Raw genomic sequence first — 26928 nt, forward strand, 5'->3', positions numbered from 1 at the left:
TGTTAATAATATAAGTATACTTTAAAAGCCAATGAATGAAAAATATTATATTTTAATTTTACTTGTAAAAAAGTGTTAACAACTAAATAGAAAATTAATATATATAATATTGAAGTATCTAAAACTAAATTTACCAATAATTATTATAATTATTTTGTTTATATCTTTAAAGTTATAAGCGGCCTAACCAAATTAATATGTTTAAATTTATATTAGTTGCTGGTAACTATAAACATTTTTACAATTAACAAATGAACACAATTATAAAATTATAAAATAGAATATAGAAATAAACTGTATAAATAAATTACATAGAAGCCTAATTTATATATATATATTTTATAATTAAATATTAGTATATATGTAATTTTTACATACCTACAATACTTATACTTAATATAAAGGATTGTTAGTGAACAAAAAAGTCAAGGATATTAGGACTTACTCTATAGGCTTAGGCTAAAATTATTTTTAATGTCAAAAGAAAAATACCTTCTATATTTTAATTTAGGTATATATATAGAGGTGTTTGGGGGTTCAATTCTCTTTTGTTATAAATGTTCAATAAATGTGCCTGATAATATTTTTTTTTAAATTTTAGAGCTTAGCATTTGCATAATTTGTATATTATTTTCAAAGTTTTACTTTGAATAATATGATGTGCATTTATTATACAATAATATTTAGTTAATAGTTGAAAAAATCATTTCTTTGTTAAAAGTATCTTTATACATAAGTCACTATAAGATTTTTTTAATATAATATGCTTATAAGTTATAATACATAAATAACTAATAGTTCAATAGGCAATATTATCAAAAAATAATAAATACTGTTATAATATAATCATCTAGCAAAGTATAAATACATAGGTATTATAATCCTACTATTAATAACAACAGTTGTATGCATTTTAACACTAAATTCGATACAAGGTACTTATTGTATTTTTTAATACATAATATATGATAAATATGAAATGAGTAACTACTAAATACTAAATTATTATACTTAAAAAGGTATGTTAATCTTATTATTTTTATCATTATTTATTGAACATTTATATATTTTAAATTAAAAGGGAAATATTTTGAATATATCGCCCTATTTGAATCCTTTATTTATACATTATTAATATACCTATCTGTTTTATGTATACAATAGTTATTATCTTAAGAACAAAACATATTAGGTAATATAATATTATAGGCTATAGATAAACATGGTATTATAATAGTTATACATTGTATAACTGCATACATAACTATATAAGTTTATAGCACATATGAATTTTAAAACAATAATATTGATTTGTTGCTAAAGTTTAGTATTTAAATTAAACTTATAATTAAACCAGTTTAAAATAGGTTTAGGTTCTCTTATTCTATCATCTTATTTTTATAATATTGTTCTGTTAAAGTGTTCAAGTATATACAATGAGTACACAAATATATTTATGCAACACACACACATAGTTAAATGGCTACAAGAACAATTGTTATACATGTATATGATTATATTTATACAATTTATGCTTACAAAAATGTATTTTGAAACGATATAGGGATAAAATATAGCACTGGTTTGTTGATACATTAAAACTTAAGTCAGAAATGAAGCCCCATATAAATATTTTAAACATAAAAACGTTTGATTATGTGTAATATTTATTTTATTTTTGAACATAATTGATAGCATAATTGATTTTCAGTAACATTTTTTATAGATACCAACTTGCTTACAACTTTTAATATTATTTGAAATTTATAAGTAAACATATTTTATACAAAGATAACAATTTTTAAACTTCAAGTAGTTTATTTCATTACTGTTTGATGAGGTTAATCTAATATATTTATAAATCCTTGCTGCTTCTATAATTGTATCTTATTATTCATTTATTATTATTATTATTATTTTAATACTAAATAATTATAATATTAATTGCCATATGAATAAAAAATATTAATAATTTGTATTTATTTAATATTTTAGATGACATGGTTTACAGTGAAGGCATGGAGTTTTGCCCAAATATGTGTGGACGTAGTTATAGAGGAAGATATCGTAATAAAAACATTAAACGACATTTGAGATACGAATGTGGTGTTCAACCACAATTTCAGTGTGATGTGTGTTTGAAGCGTTTTACTCATAATTCAGATAGAAAAAAACACATGGTGATAATACATAAAACATGCCAAAACACAAATGCTCTAACTACATTGTAATTTTTTTTTTTTTTTTATAAATCATTTATTATTTTAATTAAATGCATATGTGACATTTCTCATTACATTTATGTTTTTATTTAAAGACTTAATATTAATTTTATTTTTAACTAGTAAAATTCTAAAAAATTCTATTTTATAATCATATATAATGAAATAAATGTTTTTTTTTTATATTAATAATGCGCACATCTATATTAATACATTTAGAAATATTTAATTATAAAAAGGTACTGAACGCTAACATTGGAAACCGTATAATTAATTATATTTTACAAACAGCTAATACAATAAGATGTATGTTTATTATTATTGGTCAATATTTTATGAAACCACATTTATTAAGTACAGTTGGGAAAAATCACAATAAGTATAAAGACAAATGTATTAAACACAATTAAGAACAATCTAGCTACCCATGTTAATTTATCGAATATATTTAAATATAATTATATATTGTAAAATTTTTTTTGAAACTTAATCTAACTTAAGATATAAAATCTGAAATTATAATATTACTAGTTCTACTCAAATAAATTGTCTTAAAAGGTAATAGATAATTATTAATAGGTATCTACTCAATTTTGTTATTTAATAATTTAAAAAGTAAAATATATGATACATATCTTCTATGATTCTTTGAAGTAGGAATGTTAAAAAATCCAAATACTCCTTTGTAATTTGAGTGGGAAAGGCGTTCTACATTGCATTTGAAAGATAAACAGCTTAAAAAAAAATTTTGAATTTTCTTACTTAATTTAGAACTAAAGTATGTAGTATTATTATTATTTTATGTTTTAAATAAATTTTACAATAAATAAAATTGACATATTAAAAATTGTTTTGGAGTAAATTTTTATGCTGGTACATATATTTGGTTTTATTTTAAGTACAATATGTTTTTTTATAAAACAATTTATGTTTTTTTTGTCATTACTAGTATTAAAAATAATAATTTTTTCAATTTTAAATTAAATGTACATATTGAAATTTAAATATTATTATGTTGTGTTATGTTTTATAATTAAATGTAGCAGTGTTAAAAAAAATACTCCATTTGTTATTTTTAATCGTTCATACTTTTTTTAAAAAATTTACCTAACCTGTTGAATATGATTAATTGTGTATTTGTGTTATGATATTTTTAAGGGTATTATTTTTTTTTATATTAAGATATATTTCTTTAACAAAAATATTTTAAAAAGATAAATCTTAAGTTTATTTATCTAATGCCACGTGTCCTTTGTGCTTAATTGTAGTTGTTGGGTACTATTTTTTTTTTTTTTTTTGCTGTTTTTTTGATAAATTATTTTAATACAAGATATATTATTAATAAAAAAATTTTATTTAGTATGGTATACATTTCCTTGGTAAGAGTGCTAATTTTTAACATCTTTCTAAATCTCTAACCTGATAAGCTAAACAGATATTATTTTTAACTGTCATTATGTTATTAAATTTATTTATAGAAATTTTGTAACATATATTTTCTTCATTAATGTATTTTTATGAGGGTATTTTCAGTAATATAACATTTAAAACAATATTGTTATAACTACACCTTATGTTTTGCTAATTAACATCAATAAAATTAGTAATGTTACTAATTTTTTTTTATTCTTTGTTAACATAATAATAAATTTACTTTTTTCTTTCCAGAAGTAAATTCGAAATGGCTGAACTCTGATGTATTGAAAATATTATCAGAAAAAGATCCAGCAATTTGTCCAAATAAATGTGGTCATAAATATAAAGGAATAAGCAGAAAAGCTCATCTCAAAAGACATTTGATTTATGAGTGTGGTGTACCAAAGAAATTTAATTGTGAATTATGTCTTAAAAAGTTTTCTTATAATGTATCTCTCCAAAAACATTATAATATATGTACAAAGAATATATTAATGTATAATAATCATAATATTTTCTTTAGTTAACATATTTAAATTCAAACTAGGTATTTTTCACTTTTTATTATTTTTTTAACAAATCTGTTATTAAAATAAATAAATAATATAATTAAACTGAAACATGATTTTATATCTCTCTTCAACTCTAAATTATTATTCATATAAAAGTAATTTATGATTTTAACTAGAAATATTTATAGTTTAATGGCTGGTATAAAATAATTTAAAATAATTTTGGATTTATAAATGATTTGATTATGACCTAAGTTTTGATCAAATATTTTTATATTGTTATATTGTTTGTTATATTAATAAGGAATTCTATAAATGTAAATCATTATTTCTGATTATATGTAATAAATTTAAATATGAGAAATCATATTATATATATATATATATATATATATATATATATATATATATAATATTATTTAAATTGTTTAAATTTATCATCACTTGCATTATTTTAAATCATGAATGGAATATTTTGTATTATTGTATTATATTGTATTTGAGAAGTTATTACAATGTTAATAAATATTGATATTGTTCAATTTATTATTTTATACTTATTTAAAAATATAACTTAAGATACATGTATCTTTTATATCAAGTTACTTGAAAATGATCACAAGCTTAAAAGTTATAGGTAATTATAATTTGGTTATGTAACTTTGATACATGGTATATTGATTACCTAGAGCTCATTTTGCGGTTGTGTTGTACCTAACTGGTTTCCTCATAGTACTTTTTCTATATACATTTATGTTCTATTACATATTAACCCTTGCAAAAAAAAACAAATTCAAAGCTTATCAAATGCATTTATTATATGCTTTTTGCATTACTGTTTTAGGTATACATCGTACATATTATAAAGTTTATAATGCATAAATGAGCAATGACTCTATATAATAAAGGCTGGATTGTTTTAATGATAAAATACTTTTAATGTGTTATATTTTTTTATTTAATATTAATTTTATTTATAATAGTTTTTGTTATTTTTAGAATTAAGACACAAATGGTTATCTCAATTAAACGAATTGTCCATAAATGATCCAGCTATTTGTCCAAATATGTGTGGTCGTAAATATAAAGGCTTAAGGAGAAAATGTCATCTCAAACGTCATTTAACCAATGAGTGTGGTGTGCCAAAAAAATTCCAATGTCACTTATGTCTAAAACGTTTTGCACAAAATGATACTTTAAAATCTCATTTAATAATGGTTCATAAGCAAGTTCCATTGCCTCGAAGTCGTTTCTATAATGATGAATCACTTAACTCTTACTTCTCTTTGGAATAAATTTGGAAACAGAGAATGTAAAAAATAATTTAGGTTCTTGATTACACAACAGAAAGTTGCAAGAAACATTTAAAAAAATACCTATAGTTTATATTAAAAAAATACTATAGCTATCTAAAAAAAAAAAATATCTTAAGCATTTTAATAAGATTTTAAATAATAAAATAATATTAAATTGTAACTATAAATCCATATGAACTAGAATAGATGTTTCTTCATTTAAAAAATAAACATAAAAATATTGTATTTATCATTTAAAAAACTTAAATAAGTTTTTAAATTAATTATTTTTCTTTAGAGAATCATGTCAAATGATTTTGTGTCATTAAAACTATAGGTATTACCCTAATTAATATTCATAACTAATAATATTAATAACATATTTTTACTTATTAAAATATTTGTAAAAAAAATTCGGATATTATTGTATTGGTTAGTTACCAACCTATTCAAAATGATAAAATACAGTTACTTAGTATTATTCATTTTTTGTATATAATATTTTGTATACTAGATACTATTGTTTACAAAAAGTTTACTTATGCTAGTCAGCATACCTAGTTTTTATAATAAAATTATAATTTATGTTTATTTAATTCATTGTTATCTTTTTATTCTTCCTAGTATCAATATCTTATCCTTCATATGTTTAATGGTAAAAGTTCAGTATTATGAACGCACTAAGAGTATCAACAACAAACCTATACCAAGAAAATAAAAACAATTATTTTAAACCCATGACATGATGAGTAGTTTTTTAAATTATTTATAAAGCATGATTTCAAGACATATGTTCATGCTCTCAAGATTTTAATTGACTTTTAGTGTATATATTTATTATACGTTATTATTATATATATATTTTTTTTGTAAGGGTTTTTTTTTATATTGAATATTTTAAAAAGTTTAAAATTTAATATAGTCACTGTGTAGGTATATTGTGAATAGGTTCATAATTATATATATCTGAATAGATAGTTTTAACATGTGATACTTATTATTTTAAATAATTTGTATGACACATTTTTAAATCTTGTGTTATGAGTATCGACATGTGATTTAAAATAGATAAATCGAAATTTTAAAGTACAAACTTATGGTACTAAAAATGGTATTGGATAGAGTATTGGAGTGTTGCCTAGGTCCTATTCAGGAAAGTCAACATTTTTCATGTACTCAATAATTGTGCGTTGCTTCAGGGAACATAAATTTTAACAAACAAAAACTTATTATAACTAAATGATTATTAACTACTGATAAAATACAAATAATGAAGTATATCTATTTAAAAATAATAACGATATCATATGAATATATGGAACATATGATATATTATATGACTAAGCAAAATTCAATTTGTTGTGAATTGTATTATATCATATAGGTAATTTATTACACCAATTGAATTTGTCATGGATATTAATATATTACAGAATCGGAATCAACAATGGTATATGATGGTAAGACTTGAGAGACTGAAAGCGGAAAATTTGTAAAAACAAATTAATTGTAATTGATTATGACATGAGTCGCATTTCTTTATTTTTCTTTAGCTTTTGTTTGAAATTAAATTATCTATTATTACATAATATAAATATATATTATCGATAAATATATTTAACTATAAATGTGATTACTTGTTACAATTTTAGGTTCAAAAAAATGGTTACATTTGCTGTATGAAATATCAAAAGCTGATCCAGTTTATTGTCCAAATCAATGTGGTCGTTGTTACAGAGGAGAACAACGGAGAGGACATTTAAAACGACATTTAGATACTGAATGCGGTGTACCTAAAAGATTTCTATGTACTATATGTTCTAAACGTTTTTCACAAAAGTGGTCTTTAAAAAAACATATGATCTTAGTTCACAAACTAGTTGTTAATTAATTATGTTTCAAATAAATATGACAATCGTTTATCTAAATAATATTAAAGTATATTAGTATAACACCTAAAATGTTTTTCATTAAAAAAAAAAAAGCTCGCTCCGACAATCCGAAAAACATAATTATTATGCATTTATTACTTTTAATTGATTCTCTGAATGGGAAAAATTAAAATCCCTTTTTAATTTCCTTTAGTTAATTAATAGATTATAGTATTATTTATTGGTTAAACCCAATTTTAAATATGTTAAAATTAATTAAAGGGATATTAATAACGGATTATAATAGAAAGTCTTACTTGTTTTATTTTTTTATTAGGATCTATTATCTATTATCTATTTGTAAATATAGTTTAAATTTTATTTGTATTTTATTTGGTGATTATAAATATATAATGAGAGTTTTTCCATGATTATTAATTTTTGATAAATGATTCGACGAGTATTTATTTTTATTTTATTTATCGATAAATTTAAGTTTGTTTTTTTTTCAAAGCCTTCGAATTTCAAGGTATCTTATAACTAACACATGAAAAATAAAAATACAAAATAAGCTTTCAATTTTAACGTTATTTTTTTGTCATGTGTTATGTGTTATTTCATGTGTTAATGCTTATAAACGGGCAAATTGTGTATTTATATTTTTATAATTATAATAAAAAGAATAAATCATAATTTCATTTAATTTTTTAGCTCTTACCAATTTATACTGGATGACCAAACTGGATGCTATATCTATATCAAACCCTGCCATATGTCCAAACGTCAACTGCATGCGGAAGTACAAAGGAATAAACAGAAAAAACGTATTAAAACGACATTTGATGTATGAATGTGGCGTACCTAAACAATTTCAATGTTTCGAATGTCGGAAAGAATTTTCCCAAAACTTTTCATTAAAAAAACACATGATCATAGTTCACAGGCGGTTGCCTTAACAAATATAATATTATAATAAAATATATTAATACTTATGTACCTATGTACCTATGCATTTGCAAATAACAATATTTAAATATTATAAAATATTTTTTGTTAATATACAAATCAAAATTATACTAATGCATCGTTAATTAATTCATTTGTTTTCAATAAAAAATAAAATTGTGTGGAATTAATTTATTTTACCTATACCTACTTTTACGTGCCTTAATTATATTGGTTTTAAATCAAATTCATCGATCTTTAATATCACATTTTTTAGATTTAACGTATCAATTTATTCAGTTATGGAACTATAAGCGGGAAAACCATTTGCATTGTGAATAATGTTGTAATGAAGATAGTAAAAATAATTTTAAGACAAAAACAAATAAAGTGCAATGTTCTTCTCAGAAAAATAACACGAAATCTATCTCATGCCATAAAAAATATATGCTAACTATACTACGAAATAACTAGGTACATAGTAGAAATACGCATATTGTTTCCTATTTTTACTTTTGTATACCTATTTGAATTTTTTACATGTTTATATATAATTATTTCAATTGTTTTATTATGATTTGTAATATTTGTTTCCTTACGCTTTATTATGGTCATAACAGCGTTTAAAAAATTATACTTTTGCTTTTTAAAATCTGTTAATTTTTTCATTTAACATATTGCAAGTTTTCATTTTTACAGCCACCGAGTGGTGTCAATTAGATGAGATCTGCAAAACTGATCCGGCCATATGTCCAAACAGTTGTGGTCGCAAATACAAAGGCCGATACAGAAAGCAATTACTCAAACGACATTTAACTCATGAGTGCGGTGTACCTCGTAGATTTCAATGCATGATATGTCATAAGCGATTCGCACAAAAGTGGAATTTAAAAACACACATATATGTCGTTCATAAAGTGTTTATGTGAATATTTAATATTATAAATATTAATTTTAGAAAAATATAATTATATTTGTATACGTATACAAGTTAAGTATTCCTGTAAAAATTTGAATCAAAATTAACCATTTAAAAATATTTTTATTTTTTATATTGATATATTGTGTTAATTCACGGTCGCTATTTCAGTTTTAAAGAAAATCGGTTACAGTGTTTAATTAAGTTATTAACCAGCCATTTTTTCTTACCTTTTTTTATATTATAATATTATTATTAAACAGTGATTTATACAATTATACCGCATTAAAATTATAAATCATTTGTTTATAATCAAAAATGTACTTAATTGTCATTTATTTAACCATGGCAACTACTAAATACTAGAATGATTTTATGTTATCTTATTTGTGTTATTAAGTATTTTAATTTATTACAAAATGTATATATAAAATATGCATTATCAATTTCAATTCTTATCAAGACTATGGGAAAAATTAATAATTGACATGCTACAATGCTTCAATTTGTTGTTTCAAATGTGTATTGAAAATAAGAATTAATATCTACAATACAATTATTGTTGTAATGCTGCAAATACTCTTTACCCCTTTTTTAAAATTTAGAGTTTAATTATTAGAAATCTTTGTCCATCTGACTCATATACACACTCATTCCACTAAGATCAAGATTATTCAAAATAATTATATTACGTACTAATTATTATAAAATCATAATGTGTCATTATAATCATTATAATAATAATATAGTTTTTAAAATTAATAAAACAAGAATGTATTTTTACTAATATAACTCAATCTGTTTAGCTTCTTATACATTCTCATCAGTGGCGTATATAAAAATTAATTAATTAATTAATTTTTTTTTTTTTAATCAATGCCCGTGCCAACCATACATTTCAGAGGGGTTTGAACCCCTAATTTCCCCCCCCCTAATCTTATTATTTTAATGAAGGATTGAACTCACAGATATATGACATACACGAATTACCAACAAAATATCTTCACTAAAATATCTCGAAACCCATAAATCGCATGGAAAAAATATCGCCAATATAAAATATAGCAGCAATTTAGTTATAAATTTTATAATATAATATATATTCGAAATATCCGAATAAAAATATTTCAAAGCATATAATACTTATTTTAATATTAAATTATTAATATATAGTACTATAGTACTATTGTTATTTGAATACTTGTTATTAGTATTAATCATAAATTATAATGATAAAAATAATTAAAGTGAGTTGATATTAAATGGCAAATGCAATACCTTAATGATAATAATCTTCGAACTCTTGATTTGGATAATCTCCATAACTAATTTTTATTCCTTTTAATTCCTTGGCATATTTATATTTCCTACTATACCTATTTTGACCAATTTTAATTTCAGTTATATGTCAATATAAATTGAAGGAAATTGATCAGAAAGTAAATGTACAAATTCATTGCTAAATCCTTCACATCTATTTGTTTTATCTCTATTACCCATACATATTAGTAAAAGGTATGGAAAATAACGAAGAATATCATCGTTCTCGCTTTTAAGTACCAATTCATATCTGTTCAAAATTTGTTAGGAAGGCAAAAATAATCTGATAATTTTTATTAAAAAATCTAATTTTAATATTTTTACATAGACATTTTATACACATCTGATGATGATACAAAAGATAGAGAAGCAAAGTAACGAACTTTCGATTTTTTTCTGTGTACAACTTTTGGAGGTTAGGTTTTTATATTTCTAAAATTGTTATTTGTTTCCTAATAACGCTAATTAGATTAAAATAAATAAAACCCCGACGTTTTGTTGTCGAAAAATACGGCGTTTTGCCATGAATCATGATAGACTCTGATTCAGACTCTCCAAAATCATTTTGTTTCAATTCCGAAATGTATCTTTTCTTTCGTAAAAGTGAAACCGTTGTGTATTAATAAACTTTTTTCTTTTACAGCTTTTGTTATATTCAATACTATTTAAAATAAAAATTATATTATACATGTAAAAATATATAACAAGAACAGTAAAAGTGTTAAGTAAACGTCTATTAAAATGTGAAATAGTACATTATATAGAATTACAATTGACGCATAATGAAAATAAAATAAAAAACCAAAATACCCAAATGCATCACCGGTTAGTGCTTTGACTCTCAAATAATATAAGTAATAGGAGGATAAGATGAGATAATATAAAATTATATACAGGTAGTATACTTGCGTTATTATTCCTATGCAAATAATAATTTACTGGCAATATTATTTTATTGCGATTTATTGAATGCACGATAATTTAGTGGCGATGTTTTATCGGCATACTGACTTACACAAAGAAAAGCATATTATTGAATACAATAATTGAGAATAAGATTATCTAGTAAATATATATTTCAGAATTATAATTTTTTATTTTTTATTGATATAAACGCTTTTAAGACTCAAGTACAGTTCAGTGATATAATAAAGTTAACAATATAAGGTTATATTTACATAATAATATAAGAACAATTTTTAAATAATGAATAAGTGAACAATAAGTAACAATTAAATTAAATTAAAATCAACAACATTGCATAAGTATGGAAAAGATAGTTACAACATAATATAGAAATTTAGCTTATAAAATATAAATTACGTGTATAGAATAGATCTACATTTTTCAGCTCATTACATTCACGAGCAATATTATCTAGGGGGGATTATTATATCCATATTCCATATGGAAGTACGATGAAATGGTATTGAAAATGTAGGACGGTGCCGCGAATTATATTGAGGAACATTAATATTTAATGAATGCAATAAATTCGGACAGGATATAACACCATTAATTAGTTTGTACTTCAAGATGATATCTATAGATTTACATCTACTAACAAGGGATTCTAAATTAATACTGGCTTGGATTGACGATAGAGATATAATAGAGACTGATTGATTTATGTGGCCATGCAATTTCTTTTTATACTCAATAAGACGTAAAAATTTTCTTTGAACACATTCAAGCGATTTAACAAGCCCAATTTGCGTAGGATTCCATAGAACTGAATAGAATTCAACAATAGATCTAATAACTAGTGAGATATATACATTTATAAGACAAATTTTAAAATATCAGTATAATCTCTATTAGGCTAAGTTTATCAAGTTGGTATCACTAATTTAATTTTTAATAAAAATGTATTTAAAAGAATCGTAAAAATTATATTTTCCTAGCCAAATTTATAGCCAAAACCTTAGTTAGGTTAGTAGTTTTTTTATGTTAGAAAAATATATTAAACCTGTCTAACAAATTAAATATATATAAGTTAGATAACCTATAAATTTATATGTAGACTATAATATTTGTGAAATAAAATTAGTGTTAACGATAGTACATTCTCAAGATTGATTCTATTTTTTTAATATTTCTTGTCTAACCATTATTATCTATTGTATAAATTTATTTATTTATTAAAGTACCATTACTAAGCTACAATATTTATATTTACAAGTTGATACCTACTCTCTGCAAGGGAGCTTGTTGTGAAAGTAATTATTTAAGTATAATGTGCGACAGGCGCTAATCCAGAATATATTTAGATTTACGGGGTAGCAATACCACAATACTACGGCACACTAGTACAGTAGTACATACAATTCATTGTTTAAAGTATCATTTGATATTTGTTTATTTTATTTAGTTTGATGTAGGTATTAGGTAAATTTTAGTATTAGTTATAATTTATAAGTTTATTACTTTAAAATATGTTTATTTTATATAACAATTTTATATTTTAGTTTAACTTTTACTTAATGCTTATTATGCTTTGTTTGCAACTTCACTTTCTGGTTTGTGCGTTGCTATCCACATTATTATGATTTTAACAGGTTTTCTTTTTTATTGCTAATTATTTTATTCTATGCTAATTATATTATTTTACAATATTAATATTTTTGAACTATTATTCTAATTATGTATCTATAATATATATATTATTTATTTTCAGGAAGGATGGAATTGTTATACTGTCCAAATAACTGTGGCCGATATTATAGTGGTGATTGGAAAAAATCTAGTTTACAACGTCATTTGAAACACGAATGTGGAGTTCCAAAAAAATTTATTTGCTTAATTTGTTATAGACGTTTTGCTAGAAAAACACATCTCAACTCACATACATTAATTAAACACCAAACTCGTATTTGTTGATCGAATTAATTAATTTACTAAATCAAACCATACTCATAATTGATCAATGTATTAGTATTATATTCAAATTGTATCATGAGTTATTATTATATAATTATTTTTATCTGATATTGCTATTACTTATTCGGGCTTGCTTTGGAATGCTGGTTATAATAAAATTATGTTGACTGCTTTATGCGATACAAAATAAATAAATGAAATGTTTTCTGTTATTAAAGAATTATACAAATCATTATTTCGAATTTAATCTTATTTTCATAGATTTTCTGCAATTACTCGAATCGACAAATAAAGACTGTCTTCAGGATCCTGTGTCTTGTCCCAATGACTGTGGACGTAGTTATAGAGGAAAAAGTCGTAAATATGTACTGAAAAGACATGTGATGTATGAATGCCAAACACCGCCACAGTTTTCATGTCCCATTTGCTTACGGCCATTCAAGCGTAAAGACGAAATGTTTATACACCAACAAAAGAAACACAACATTTTCGAATGATTTTATTTTATAATAATAACTAATAAAAAGTTAATTATAGTAGCAAAAATCATTTAATATTCAACCAATAACAGTAAATTTGTTTATAAACCATATAAATATATACATTTACGTTCGATACATAAAGTTTGCTATTTTTTATAGGTAAATATATTTTGTTTTACAATTTGTACATGAATGTTTATTTGAGTAAGTATCAAAACTGATACGTTATTTGAGTAGAATGTGCACAATTTTTATGGCGTCGACATTTCGAAAATTGACTTAGAAAACTTGTTTATTTATAAAAGAAGTGTGTATAATACATGAAATTAAAGTTAAAAAGTTTTTTTTATATATTTTTTTTAATAAGCATTCTCATTAATCTGTCTTTTTGTGATAATTAGGAACATCGAATAAAACCAATATTTTTCCTTTTGTATGTTCTGATGGAGAATAGCCAATAGGATGAATATTTATATTTTTTTAAATAGTTCAACATTATTTTTTACATAATATACATTATACCTGTTATGTACATAATATGTACATAATATGTAACAATGAAAAATAAATATTTTAGTTTTTTCTTTTTATAATAAAATATTATAGTATTCAAATATCTAGAATTCTTACACAGGAAATTGAAGAATTTTATCAGCAACGATTAATTTAAAAAAAAATAAAACTATTTAATGAACTGTCAGATGCTGACATATATAATTATATAAATATAAAGACACATACATATCTGTTCATATATCTATGGTTGTCACAAAATTCGGTGTAACCGTATGAAACAGTTGCAATACATTCTATATGTAATCAGGATTAATATTCCTGTCAGTTATTATCAAAACAAATAATTAATAGATACTATAATATGATTAAGTATTTGTTGGTGTAATGGTGTACTCCTGCATGTGAATCCTAATATTCCTATTAACTCTAAATACATTGAAACCTCTATTTAACGAAATTCTCTGCACAACAAAAACAATTTTTATTTAACGAATTAATTTTGTGTTATTTTCTACGAAAAATTTAAAATCTATTGTATTATAATATATTAAATATAAAGAGTACACACTCGTCAATCTGACTTATTTAAATAAGTGTGAGAATTGTTATAGCCAAAATGGTATAAAAGTTATTCAACAGGACATCAGAAAGTTCAGATAGTTTAAACAAAGTTTATAAGAAGCTAAAATTAAAATTGATATACGGGTATATTTGCTAATTTTATTTTAAACTTATAGGATTGAATATATTACACTTCTTAAAATGTTTCATTGAAGCTTTATTCATGGACCAATAACCCATGCTTAAAAAAAACGATAATTTAATTTTTAAAAAAATTAACTACACCAATATTTAATATACATGCTGCAGGGATGGATTTAGATATGTGATCTTTGAGTGAAGTATATTGTGGCCTGTGTGACCCCGAATTTTTATCTGTTCGATATTCTTAAATATTTTGTATTCACTATTGTATAGTTCCGATTACTATTTATAAGTACTATGGATGCAATACCTAATTTAGGTGATTATAGTAGGCACCGTGGATCTTGGTGGATAATGGTTATTCGTAAGATTTTCTATACATAAATCTTAGTGAGATTTATGTATAGAAGGTGTATATGTATAGATATTTAGATATAAGTACTTGAAATTTGTCACGTGTTATAGTGATTTAATGATACTTTCTATCTATTTTATTTTTATGCAATACCACTTTAAACTGACATCAGCGTCACTATTCTCTTTTCTTACATAACAAGTTGGTTTCAAACAAAGATTTGGAAAATAAATGCAACTTGTATCATAATTGTATAAAATTAATCTATTTATAATATATACACACATTTTGAAGTTTCTTTTATTAATATTAATAATTCTCCCTTTCAGTTCGGTGTTGACCCACTACGCAAACACTTGTCATTTGTCAGTCGTTGAATATGCTCGCTCCGTTGTCAAGATTTTTCGATTACGATATTCATGTTATTATGTATGTAATTAGGTATATCATTCAGCATCTAAGCATGTTAACTGCTATTTGAATAATAAAGTCTCGCTGCGAGAGAAAAATAAAGATCCATCTGATGTGATTTCTCCATGTCACTGAATCTCCATATTCATGGTGACTCAACATACACGAATTATTATTCTGCTCAATGAGTCGATTCGCTGCGTTGGCTCTTGATGAGGATAAATGCAAAATGCTGAAGTACTCGAATCGATGTGTTGTATTGGTTGATTTTGAGCTATCTACTCATTCTAAGCAATAAAATTGAAAACTGCCAGATCCGCCTATCTATATACTATAGTTATATAACTAGCTAACCTATATGCATGACAAGTACTAATGATTCTTTTTTAAATTGACATCTTAATTTTTGATAATTCGTCTTTGCGAATGCTCTTTGATCATATGCATAGGACAAATGCTAATTACCACACTTTTCCTCCGACATCGTTGTAGAACCCTACAAGATAATTATCAGAAACCTTCACAGTTTCACCACACATCTCTTACCACCACACGTTATAAATATTGAAAAATAACTGGAATCCGCTATCTTTTTATCATAGATTTCAATCCAAATAACAACAATAAAGAAATATCCACCTTATCATTTATTGTCATTACCCATTGAATATACAGTATACAATGAAAATACCATATAAAACTAAAAATGATCTACCACACTGTCTTACCTGTCAGGATTACGGCGTATCTAAAAAACCTGATGTAATCATACTCACCGGCCACCGCTACATCAGTCATCAAGTTCGAAGAAGATCACCTTTCAGATAACTGAAACAAAGAGAAAAAATACTTGCACGATGTGTCATATGTGGAAGTAATCACACATCAACTCCAAGGAATTAAGGAATGTCCAAACTATAAATCCTTTATTATGCGCTGAAAAAATAATCATTCAAACAATTACAATCTTAATATAAAAACACGCGAAATCTCTATTCAACTCTCCACCTTTCCTAAAGTAATCGTGTGCCACTGTTGATTCCTACTCAATAATCTTAAAATATCTAATAATTCTTAAAATGAAACACCGTTATCGAAATATCTTTCTGATCTCATTTCTTTAATATTGACCCTCCCCTTCCCTCCTTAAAATGCAATGTTACTTTTATTTATAAATATAATGTAGTAATTAAAATCCATTTTTTTTTTTTTTTGTTCGCCTATTATGATAAATTGGTTGTCAATTTTAATTTTATTAATAATGCACAATGCACATTATAATAATTATGATTTATTATTGTTTGTTTATAATTATAGGTATATTATTTTATACTTAATTATCTGTATCTAAACATTTTTAATTATTGAGTTATTATGCTCTAACTTTTGTTGAAAGCTAATAAAAAAAATCTTTAAATATAATTGTATTTCATAAGTGTTTGTTATTGAATTAATTATAGTATACAAATTTTAGTGACAATAAAATGTAATTATTATTTAAAAAAATATTTATACCTATTCTCATTAAACTATTATAATACAAATTAACGGTATACATTTGATTATTTAAAATAGTTAAACGAATATAGTAATATATCGGTATAATTACTAATTATATAATATTGCAAATATTAGAATATACTATGCCTATACCTATGCATAGATACTAGGTATTTTATAGGTATCATGCAATTTATATTAGGGATAGGCCGATACTAGAACCGATATTCGATATTGGTGGTATCGGTTTTTTGTAAATTGATATAAAAAAAAATATAAAATAAATTAATCAGCATAATATATTATATTATTATCATCAAAAATATTTAGATTTATAGATAAGGCTAATGGTTTCAAATTTTTTCTTTATTTGTTTGTTATGAATGCTAAAATGTAAAATTTGTGGTATAAGATATCGGTTTTAACTGGTATATCGATTATTTTTTATTATTGGTTCATGGTTTATACTGAAAATGTTGTTTTTTAAGTACCTATATCGGGTATCGGTTTTTTATCGGCAATACATATCGATTTATCAGAGTATCAGATATCGGTAAAAAGTGGTATCGTCCTATCGCCTATCCCTAATATATATCTTATTTTGGGTTAGCTTATAGTTTGCAATCATAAATCTAAAAATACAATTTTATTACAAATATAACTTAAAATAATAATCAAATTTAAAAAAAATTGAATTTATATACCTACTATATACTTGCAATATTATAATATTAACACTGCTTTTCTACCAACGGTGATCACTGCGTGGGTCTGTGATATCAACATCTAACAAATAATCTTATAAATTAATTCTGATAAATAAAACTAACAATTAAAATGTATTATGTTAGACGTGATGTGTTGGAAGTTATTCAAACTAGAAGAATCCTGCAAACAAGACCCGGCTATTTGTCCAAACATGTGTGGCCGACGTTACGTGGGTGTTGCCAGGAAGTCTCACTTGAAACGGCATTTGTTCTATGAATGTGGTGTACCCAGACAGTTCAGATGTTCTGTATGTTTAAAGCAATTTAAACAAAAAGTTCATCTGAAATGTCATCTTTTGTCAATGCATAGCATTATCGAGTGATTAATATATATGATTTATCTCATCATTGACCGCCAGATTCTTGAAATGTATCATATATAACAGCGTTTTTCAACCTAAGGGTCGTTATTGCCTTGGCTGGGGGTCGCGGTAGTCAAAAATAATAAAATTACAAAATGAACCTTTCGTTCAAAATTTTACTTTCCCAATGATATAATACAAATTTATATTTAATATAGATAGGGAGAGGATCGTGAAGTGATTGAGCATATTTTATACTTTCTTTGGGGGTCGCGAAACTAAAAAGGTTGAGAAACACTGATATATAATATTGTGATTTGTGACCTCAACTAATTATTTTTAGCTATAGTCTAACAAACATACGGTGCTCTCTAGTTATAAAATTATATATTCTTAATTATATTGATCAATTAAAATGTTAAATGTTTTTTTTCTTTATAAATACATTTTTTAAATTAAATCAAATTTTGTTAAAAAACTTGAAATTATCTATTTAATTTTGCTTTTAATCTGTGTATAGGTACTTATAGTTGGATGTTATATTTACGGTTATAAATTATAATTGGATTAATAAAAGTCTAAATATTTTTATATTATTTTATTTAATCTAATTTAATTCTACTGTATAATAATATTCGTTATTTTATATTTTGTGTATTTATATTTATAACAAACCACAGTATGTAATTACCTACCATAATCAGTTTAATTATAATTAGAAATGGATTCCCAAATTTATCGAATATCCTGAACTTTGAGAAATTCTAACAATTCAAAGTTTGTTGGATGTTTATACTTGTAATCGATTAGATACTTCGCACTGATAAGTTCGATATCGATACTATTATGAGTATAATATAATTGATAGATATTATTATTTTTTTAAACGCCAAACGGCTATTTTTTCTTTAATAACAATTACCAAAGATAGCGTTTTTCGAACTGTGGGTCGTGAATTTTTTTTAATTATTTGGTATTATATGTATTATATATTTTTAGAACTACTTATTTATCTTGTAAAAGTGAAACTATATGAGTCGTGATAGATTTTTAGACAAAAATTTGGATTATAGTCCTAAAAAAATTAAGAAACACTGAATTAGGTGTGTGAGTATCTAAGTAATAAGTACCCATGAAAGATTACCACACAAAAATGTTCATAATACAAAATAATTAAAACAGCAATAATAATTCAAAAATATACATATACGTATAGTTAACAGATAAATTACTAATTAGATAAAAGTAGTAGAGTGACCCAAGGGTTAAATATTATTTACAACTTGCAGCATACGATGCAGAGTATGGTTATTGTGTACATAAGAGGACTTGTATGTAGGTAAATAAAATTGTGATTTAAAACAGGGTATATTTTTGTTTAAAATTAAAAGATATGAATATATTAAATTTTAAGTTAAAAGTTTCAAATATTTCGAGTAAAAATGGATTCGTGTTAGAATTCAATTTCAAACAGTTGCAATAAACACTGAAGGTTGACTCATTCTTAATTTTAATATTTATATGTTCTAAAATTGTTATTAATTAAGTTTAATTGTTCATTTATCAACTTATTAACTATATATATTAATTAATATTGGTATAATTGCATGTAAATTTGTAATACTTGTACTTGTTTTTAATACTTTTGTTACGTACTGAAAATGTTATCTAATTATACAATTTGAATACATCTTTAAATATAATATCCAGTGGTGGATTAATTACTAGGATCGTGAAGATCGACAACTAGTAGAGGACGGCAAATTTGTTATTTTATTTTATTTTTAATCTCAAAATAATAAACACACACACAAAAAAAAAATATTGAACCAATACTTTTAGTATTTTTCACTCCAAAGCGGCTATATCCGATTACCCATCACTCTTCGATTCCCAATTAAACTACGATCCTTGGATAGTATTAGAAAAAGAGAGGGCTGTAAAAACTGAGCGTGCTTCAGGGCACCGTGAAGGTTAATCCGCCACTGATAATATCTTATCGTATACATTATAATTATATTATATTTTTTATTATATTTATAATATTATAGTATATATTATTATATTATTTATTTATTTCATATTTAAATAAAATTTAAATAATAGAATTATTTTTAAATTCTTTACAACTTGTTTATTTATTTATGAACCGTATTCATTTAATATAATGGCTGTTTTAGAATTAAAAAGTCAATGAAAAAATTATATTAATTCAAAACAAAATTTGGTTTTTTTTTTTATAAGTGGTGAGTTTTTTAATTTTAATATAAGTCTATAATATTATAACTAACGTGTAAATTTATTTAATAAAATTTAGGAATAATAATAGGTACCTATATGATTTTGAATTAGAACTTAACAAAAGGGTATAGGATCACCTGTATCTTTACTTTTTTATACTTTTGAATAATAGATAATTAAAAAAATAAATAAACCCAGTCACTCAATATAACTCTGATTTGAAATGTCATATGACTGGTACTTTAAATATTTGATTATTTTTAAAAATGTTAATTGATGTTCAAGAAAACAAATAAATAAAAAACAAAAAGTTACTCTGAAGTTTAAGCATGTAATTTTAATAATTAATTTTGAATGAATTGAGTCCTACCCGGAGTATAATGTTCTAATATTTATGTCATATAATGGCATTTTTCACCTAGGTAATCAAAGCAAGATGAGATGACAACCAAAACCAAAGAACCGTTTTATCAGGTAAGCACCTATTTTTAATTGTCACTAAAATAAATATTCTAATTAAAATTAAAATAATTCATATTTGTATTTTTAAGCTCTACTTATTGATTTACACATTAAATTACAGTTAAAATAAAAAAATTATTATTAATAAGACATCCATTCAAAATTAATTTGTATTGTGATTAATGATTATAAATTTATACCACAGTGTTGATTGTTAGTGAATAGTGTATTCTATTAATTTAAAATTGTATATAATACAGTTTTAGGTTAATATCATTCATTTTAGTGATTTTAATAATAATAATAAAATAGTGCACTATAAATTATTGTCAGACTGTTTGACATTGTAGGTGTACCTATCTAATTTTAAATTTCTAAAACTTTGAACTATACTTTAGTTATAGCTTATATGTATTGACAGTATTGCATTTGTATAACATCGTTTTAAAATAATTGTATTGTTTTTCAACAGTTTTCAGTAAAAGCGTTAATTTAACACACACTTATGTTGTTTCAATTTATTCAATGAATATTTATTAACTAATTTTTTTAAATCTTTTTTTGTTTTAGGAAAAATTGAACATCATTGTCACTATCCTAAAAATTATGGAAATAAATAATTACGTAAATAATATTATGACATTATGTCGTAGAGCTGCAAATCACGACATACTTGTGAAAATATATTAATGTTTTTAAAATTTAATATGTATCCAATATGAATTGAGTTGTCATGGGACTACGAGATAACGATTTTATCATTAAAATCATATTTTAAAATCTATTTTATTACTTTTTAAGTAGTTAGCTACTCAGTTTATAAAGGTATTAATAATTTTAAATCGAACTATTTATAAAATAATAAATTATTAATTTGTATTATTAATGTGTACATCATGTTGTCTCATTTAATCATTGGATATCGATTACCTCCTTCAATTTATTATGATCCACTAAATAGTTGGTCATTATTTTTTATAAATATAACAGTTAATTTATATTGCATATTTTAATCGGGAAAACAACTAGCTATTTATATGAATTCGAATACGCCTAGAATTTGCTAGTTAATAATGGTATTTATTATGCATAATGTATAAATTATAACTATTTACTTTTTAAAATAATTGTTTTGATGCTCTTGTCTTGTTTTATTGTTTTTATTTATATGTAAATACTTGGTATATTTACCAAGGGTTACTATAGCTTAATAGCAATAATTGTAATTGTTTAATAATACGAAACTTAACTATAAATTATAGACATGTATTGAGTTGAATCTTTTTTTTTTAACTTATTATATTAAATTTGTATATTTATATTAAATGTCTATCTTTAAATTGTATTTTCAGATTGGTTACTTGGTAAAAGATTCGAATGTCCTAAACTGTGTGGCAGGACTTATAAAAGGAAACAATACGTTGCAAGACATTTAAAATATGAATGCGGAGTAATACCAAAATTCGATTGTAGTTTTTGTGAGAGAAAATTTGCTTATAAAAAATCACTTAAGGGCCATGTATTAAAAATACATAAATTAATTTATTAATTTAAATCTATTATATCCTGACCTATAAGGTCTTATTTGGGATGTGGAATCTATATATTGGACTTTACAATTTACAATTACTCTTATAAAATTTTAAAACGCTTTTTAAATATAGTCTTTCTACAAGTTAAAAATATATCATATTATATTAACAGAAAAAATATTGTTGAAAACATTATAATTTTATAGTATATAATAGCGGTTCCCAATCTTTTTTCGTTCACGCATCCCTAAAAATAAAAATGAATAATCGCACCTCCTGCGAATAAATAAATTACGATTTCATATTATTTAAATATGCAAATATTTTTAATTTTATGACAAAAAACCAGCTATACATATTATTTAGTATAACAAAAATTATTTAAAAAAAAAAACAATGACTGTTAATTATATAATATAATGAAAAATGTAATGTGAACAATTATGTACAGGTAACCTGTTTAAATGCTTCAAAATTAGGCATTAACGTTGTTACTGCCTCTCGCATTTTATTTTCAACATTAAGTTTGGACCGATACTTAGATTTTAATATCGCAACTTCTGAAAATAATGGATTTAAAAATATCAATATTTACCTCGCGCCTCCCCTGTTACATACTTGTGTCTCCCAGGGGAGGCGCTCTTCACAGTTTGGGAACTGCTGGTATATATACTAATATTAATTACTATTATTTTATTAATGAATTAAATTTATCATTAATATAAGTAGCTTCTAAAATAGTTTTCTTGGATTCATTCCTTTTTTAGACAATGTTTATATAAGAGATATTTTTAAAAGCATATATACCTAAATATGAATATATATATATATATATATGTGTGTGTGTGTGTGTGTGTGTGTGTGTGTGTGTGTGTGTGTGTGTGTGTGTGTGTTAATTACTTATATTATATACTCTCCCCTTGAAAAAATTTCTACGGGCGCCCTTATATTGTAGAATACTATAATATTTGGCTAACAGAAATATGTACTGTATTATTGCCATAAATATGTATTACACTAGGTAGACCATAACGAGTAACAACAAATCTTGTGCGGCTCTAGAGATTAGAAGATGTTACTGGCTTTACTATATCATATTATTATTTATTTTTTACGTATATTTAAATCTTTAATTAACTAGGTACTTTGTAAAACTGTAAATAATAAAGATTAAAATACACCAAAAATAATAGCCTTATAGTAAACAATATAGTTTTGTTAATATTTGATTCTAAAAATACCAAAAAAATTATAACGATATTTGCTATTATAGTACTTAAATTATTTTATAAAATTAAATATAGGTACTAAACATTTGAAACTAAAGTGCTATTAAAATATTTTGATTGTTATTGATTATATTGCAAATGCATATATTATATATAATGTGTGTGCGTAATACATATATAATAATAATAAACAACTTACGATAAAAAATAACTCTTTTATCTGTTAAGTACTGATTAAATTGACGAAATCCAAATAGTTCTTATACCACAGTTTAATTGTAAATATAAAATAATGTATTTATGAGAAATATTGATTTCCAAATGATAAATTGTGTTTTTCAAAAGATTGTTTTAAACATTAGGCAATATATTCAAACAAATTGTAGTTATTTTAATTTATTTAGATAATGATTAAAATTATTTTACAAAACTATCAGAAAATAAGGTTTAGATATTAAGTTCAGATTTACACAGTGTCACAGAATACACTATACATCATTTATGAATATTTAATATACATAATTTAGATGTGGCATTTCGTATAAGTGTATAATATAATGCCGTAATGGACATTGCAGATTAAGAATTTTAGATGTAGTAATTTACTAATTAATTTGTAAGTAATTCGAGTTTAATGTTATGAGTAAAATATGCAAATCATGTCGTCAGTGTCACCGCTTATTTGGTTTAAGTGATTTTTGTAGTGCAACGGTGGCGCACAACAGTGTTGTTATGTAGGTAATGTAGTCGTTGATTTAATTTAGTTTGTTCGTTAATAATGTTAGTTCACTTTATGTTTGCCGCTCATAGACACCACACGGCCGACGTTTTTTCGACGTCCGTCTTTACAACGAGTTTTTCATGTGTTGATTGTATAGTGAGTTCATGTTGTCATCGATGCTAAATTTGTGAATCGTTCATCCAGCTCAGCATTCAGTAGCGCAATTAGGGGAGTGCAAAAAAGTTTTAAGCACCCCTAAGTTAAAATTTAACACCCCTTGTTTTTTTTACCTAACAGTTATTATTTAAGTGAAATACCATCAATTGGTAAACTATCCACCTCACGTTTTAGAAGTCTAATTGCGCCTATATCAGTATTGTCAATTGTATTGTGAATCTACTCTACAGTAGTATCGTAACTTGTACCAAATTTTGTAGTAATATTTGTTCCATATGGTAGTATGATTTGAGCTGGCATAACCTCGTGGCCAATGTTCAGTGTCCAGACGGGTCCACAGATTATGATGTTTGTGTCATTCGGCGACAGCCAGTGTGATCTTATTGTTTTAGTCATCATATTTTCATGAATTATTCGTCACAGCTACAGTCACACAATCGCACGAGCGCGGAACCACTATGTTCCTTTTTATTATATTATTAGTATATTATATACAGATCTCGGATCCAGTGGCAGATTAAGCTATTTGTCGCCTACAAGCAGGAAATTTGCTGCAGTCTCAAATTATAATATAATATTATAAATATATTTTATTTTTTATTTTTTAAGTGCGCCAAATTTGCCACACCAATTACCTAATTATTTTACCTGCAATGTAACCCGGCGCTGCTCGGCTCGGTCGTGTGGGCAAAACCAATTTATATGCAATGTTGTTGAAAAGTTAACGAGCTGACGAGCCACGACCCTTTATAGTTACGTATTTATTATAATGTGATGTGATATTATTATTGTTATGTACGCCAAAATGGTATAATTATAGTGTTCAAATTTTTTTTTATATTCTGTAGTGCTAATATAGCCAATAAGCATTGTTTTTATATTATATCATTTAGTTGTGCTATTGTAACGCCTATATTTTATGTTATATCACTATGTGATTATTTACTATTTATTATTTTATACACACAAACTGACGTTGTTCCTTTGCTCGGACCTTTCTTATTATATTATTACAGTCCACTAAATTAACCTATTATAAGCGTTAAACCGATTGGCGATTACTGCAGTCTATTATTGACAGCACCTATCTGAGTAACGTACAGTATACTTTCAATGTACTATAAATATTTTTAGTTTAAATCACAAAGTTGTTTTTAAGTTAAACTTTATAGTTTATAAATTATTAAAATGTTTTTAATTTTGGTTATAGGCAATATTGAATAGATTACAATTATGCAGTTTTTTCCACACGAGAATTAAGAAGTATAGAAGATAATGAAGATATTATAGAATACCTACATATATATAGCCAATACCTATAGTCTTTAATGTATAAGTACCACTATATGAAAAAATGTATAACCAACAATTATGCACGAAGAATCATATTATTATCTTTGAACATAATATAACAAGAAATTATCATGGTTATATTTTTAATTATTTATTTACACAGATTGTACTTACCTATTTAAAATAATAAATTAAAACTACATAAATAATTAAAATATGTATATTATTATTCTGAAGTATCTACTTAACTTATTTTATAGAAATTATAGTAAAATCTAAAGTAATTTTGTTTGTAGTAGGCTAGTTTGAATTTATGTTTATCAACCAATAACAGGTGAGATCCAGCCTCAGATAATCAGCTACTTACTATTACAGTAAATAATTATACAAAAAATAATTATTATAATAATTTATTTTCATAATGTGCTTTCATCAAACTTATTTAATTTTATAGTTTCTTCTAATTTAATTTTGTATAATATAATAAAATATAATATGCATGATTTATAGATTACTTAACGCATAGTTTTATAATCATCACGTTAATAATATTAAACCGTAAGACACAATAATTAATGTATTTTTTTTATTTTAGATGGAATGTACCAAACAGACAATCATTCATTATATCGTTATTTTTGTCCAAATAAATGTGGACGCTCATACAAAAGAAAAAATGGACTCACCCAACACTTAAATTATGAGTGTGGTATTGAACCGAAGTTTAAATGTTGTTTGTGTGAAAAAAAATGTGCCCAAAAATCTACTTTGAAAATACACATGATAAAAGTTCATAAAATAACAGGACAAAATATGCAATGGTGATAATTATTTTCTTATGTAAAAGCTGAGTTA

At 24.0% G+C, this 26928-nt stretch overlaps 1 protein-coding gene across 32 annotated transcripts in view; it reads left to right on the plus strand.

Moving 5' to 3' along the window:
* LOC113554788 (longitudinals lacking protein-like) overlaps nt 1-26928 on the plus strand; it is a 360082-nt gene that overhangs the window by 154286 nt on the left and 178868 nt on the right. Inside the window, exon 5 of one of the 32 annotated variants that reach the window (XM_026958792.1) lies at nt 13642-13892. The exons of 26 other annotated variants lie outside the window; for them this stretch is intronic. In XM_026958792.1, the coding sequence (XP_026814593.1) occupies nt 13642-13877 (236 nt within the window). In that variant the 3' untranslated portion in view covers nt 13878-13892. Of the gene's footprint in view, nt 1-3890; nt 4171-7097; nt 7353-8027; nt 8297-8960; nt 9206-13177; nt 13396-13641; nt 13893-26928 lie in introns of those variants that run through there. 5 more of the 32 variants (XM_026958813.1, XM_026958795.1, XM_026958783.1 and 2 more) reach the window with 5 other exon arrangements.

Source organism: Rhopalosiphum maidis, chromosome 2 (assembly GCF_003676215.2).
Source record: "Rhopalosiphum maidis isolate BTI-1 chromosome 2, ASM367621v3, whole genome shotgun sequence".
Taxonomy (NCBI): Eukaryota; Metazoa; Arthropoda; class Insecta; order Hemiptera; family Aphididae; genus Rhopalosiphum; species Rhopalosiphum maidis.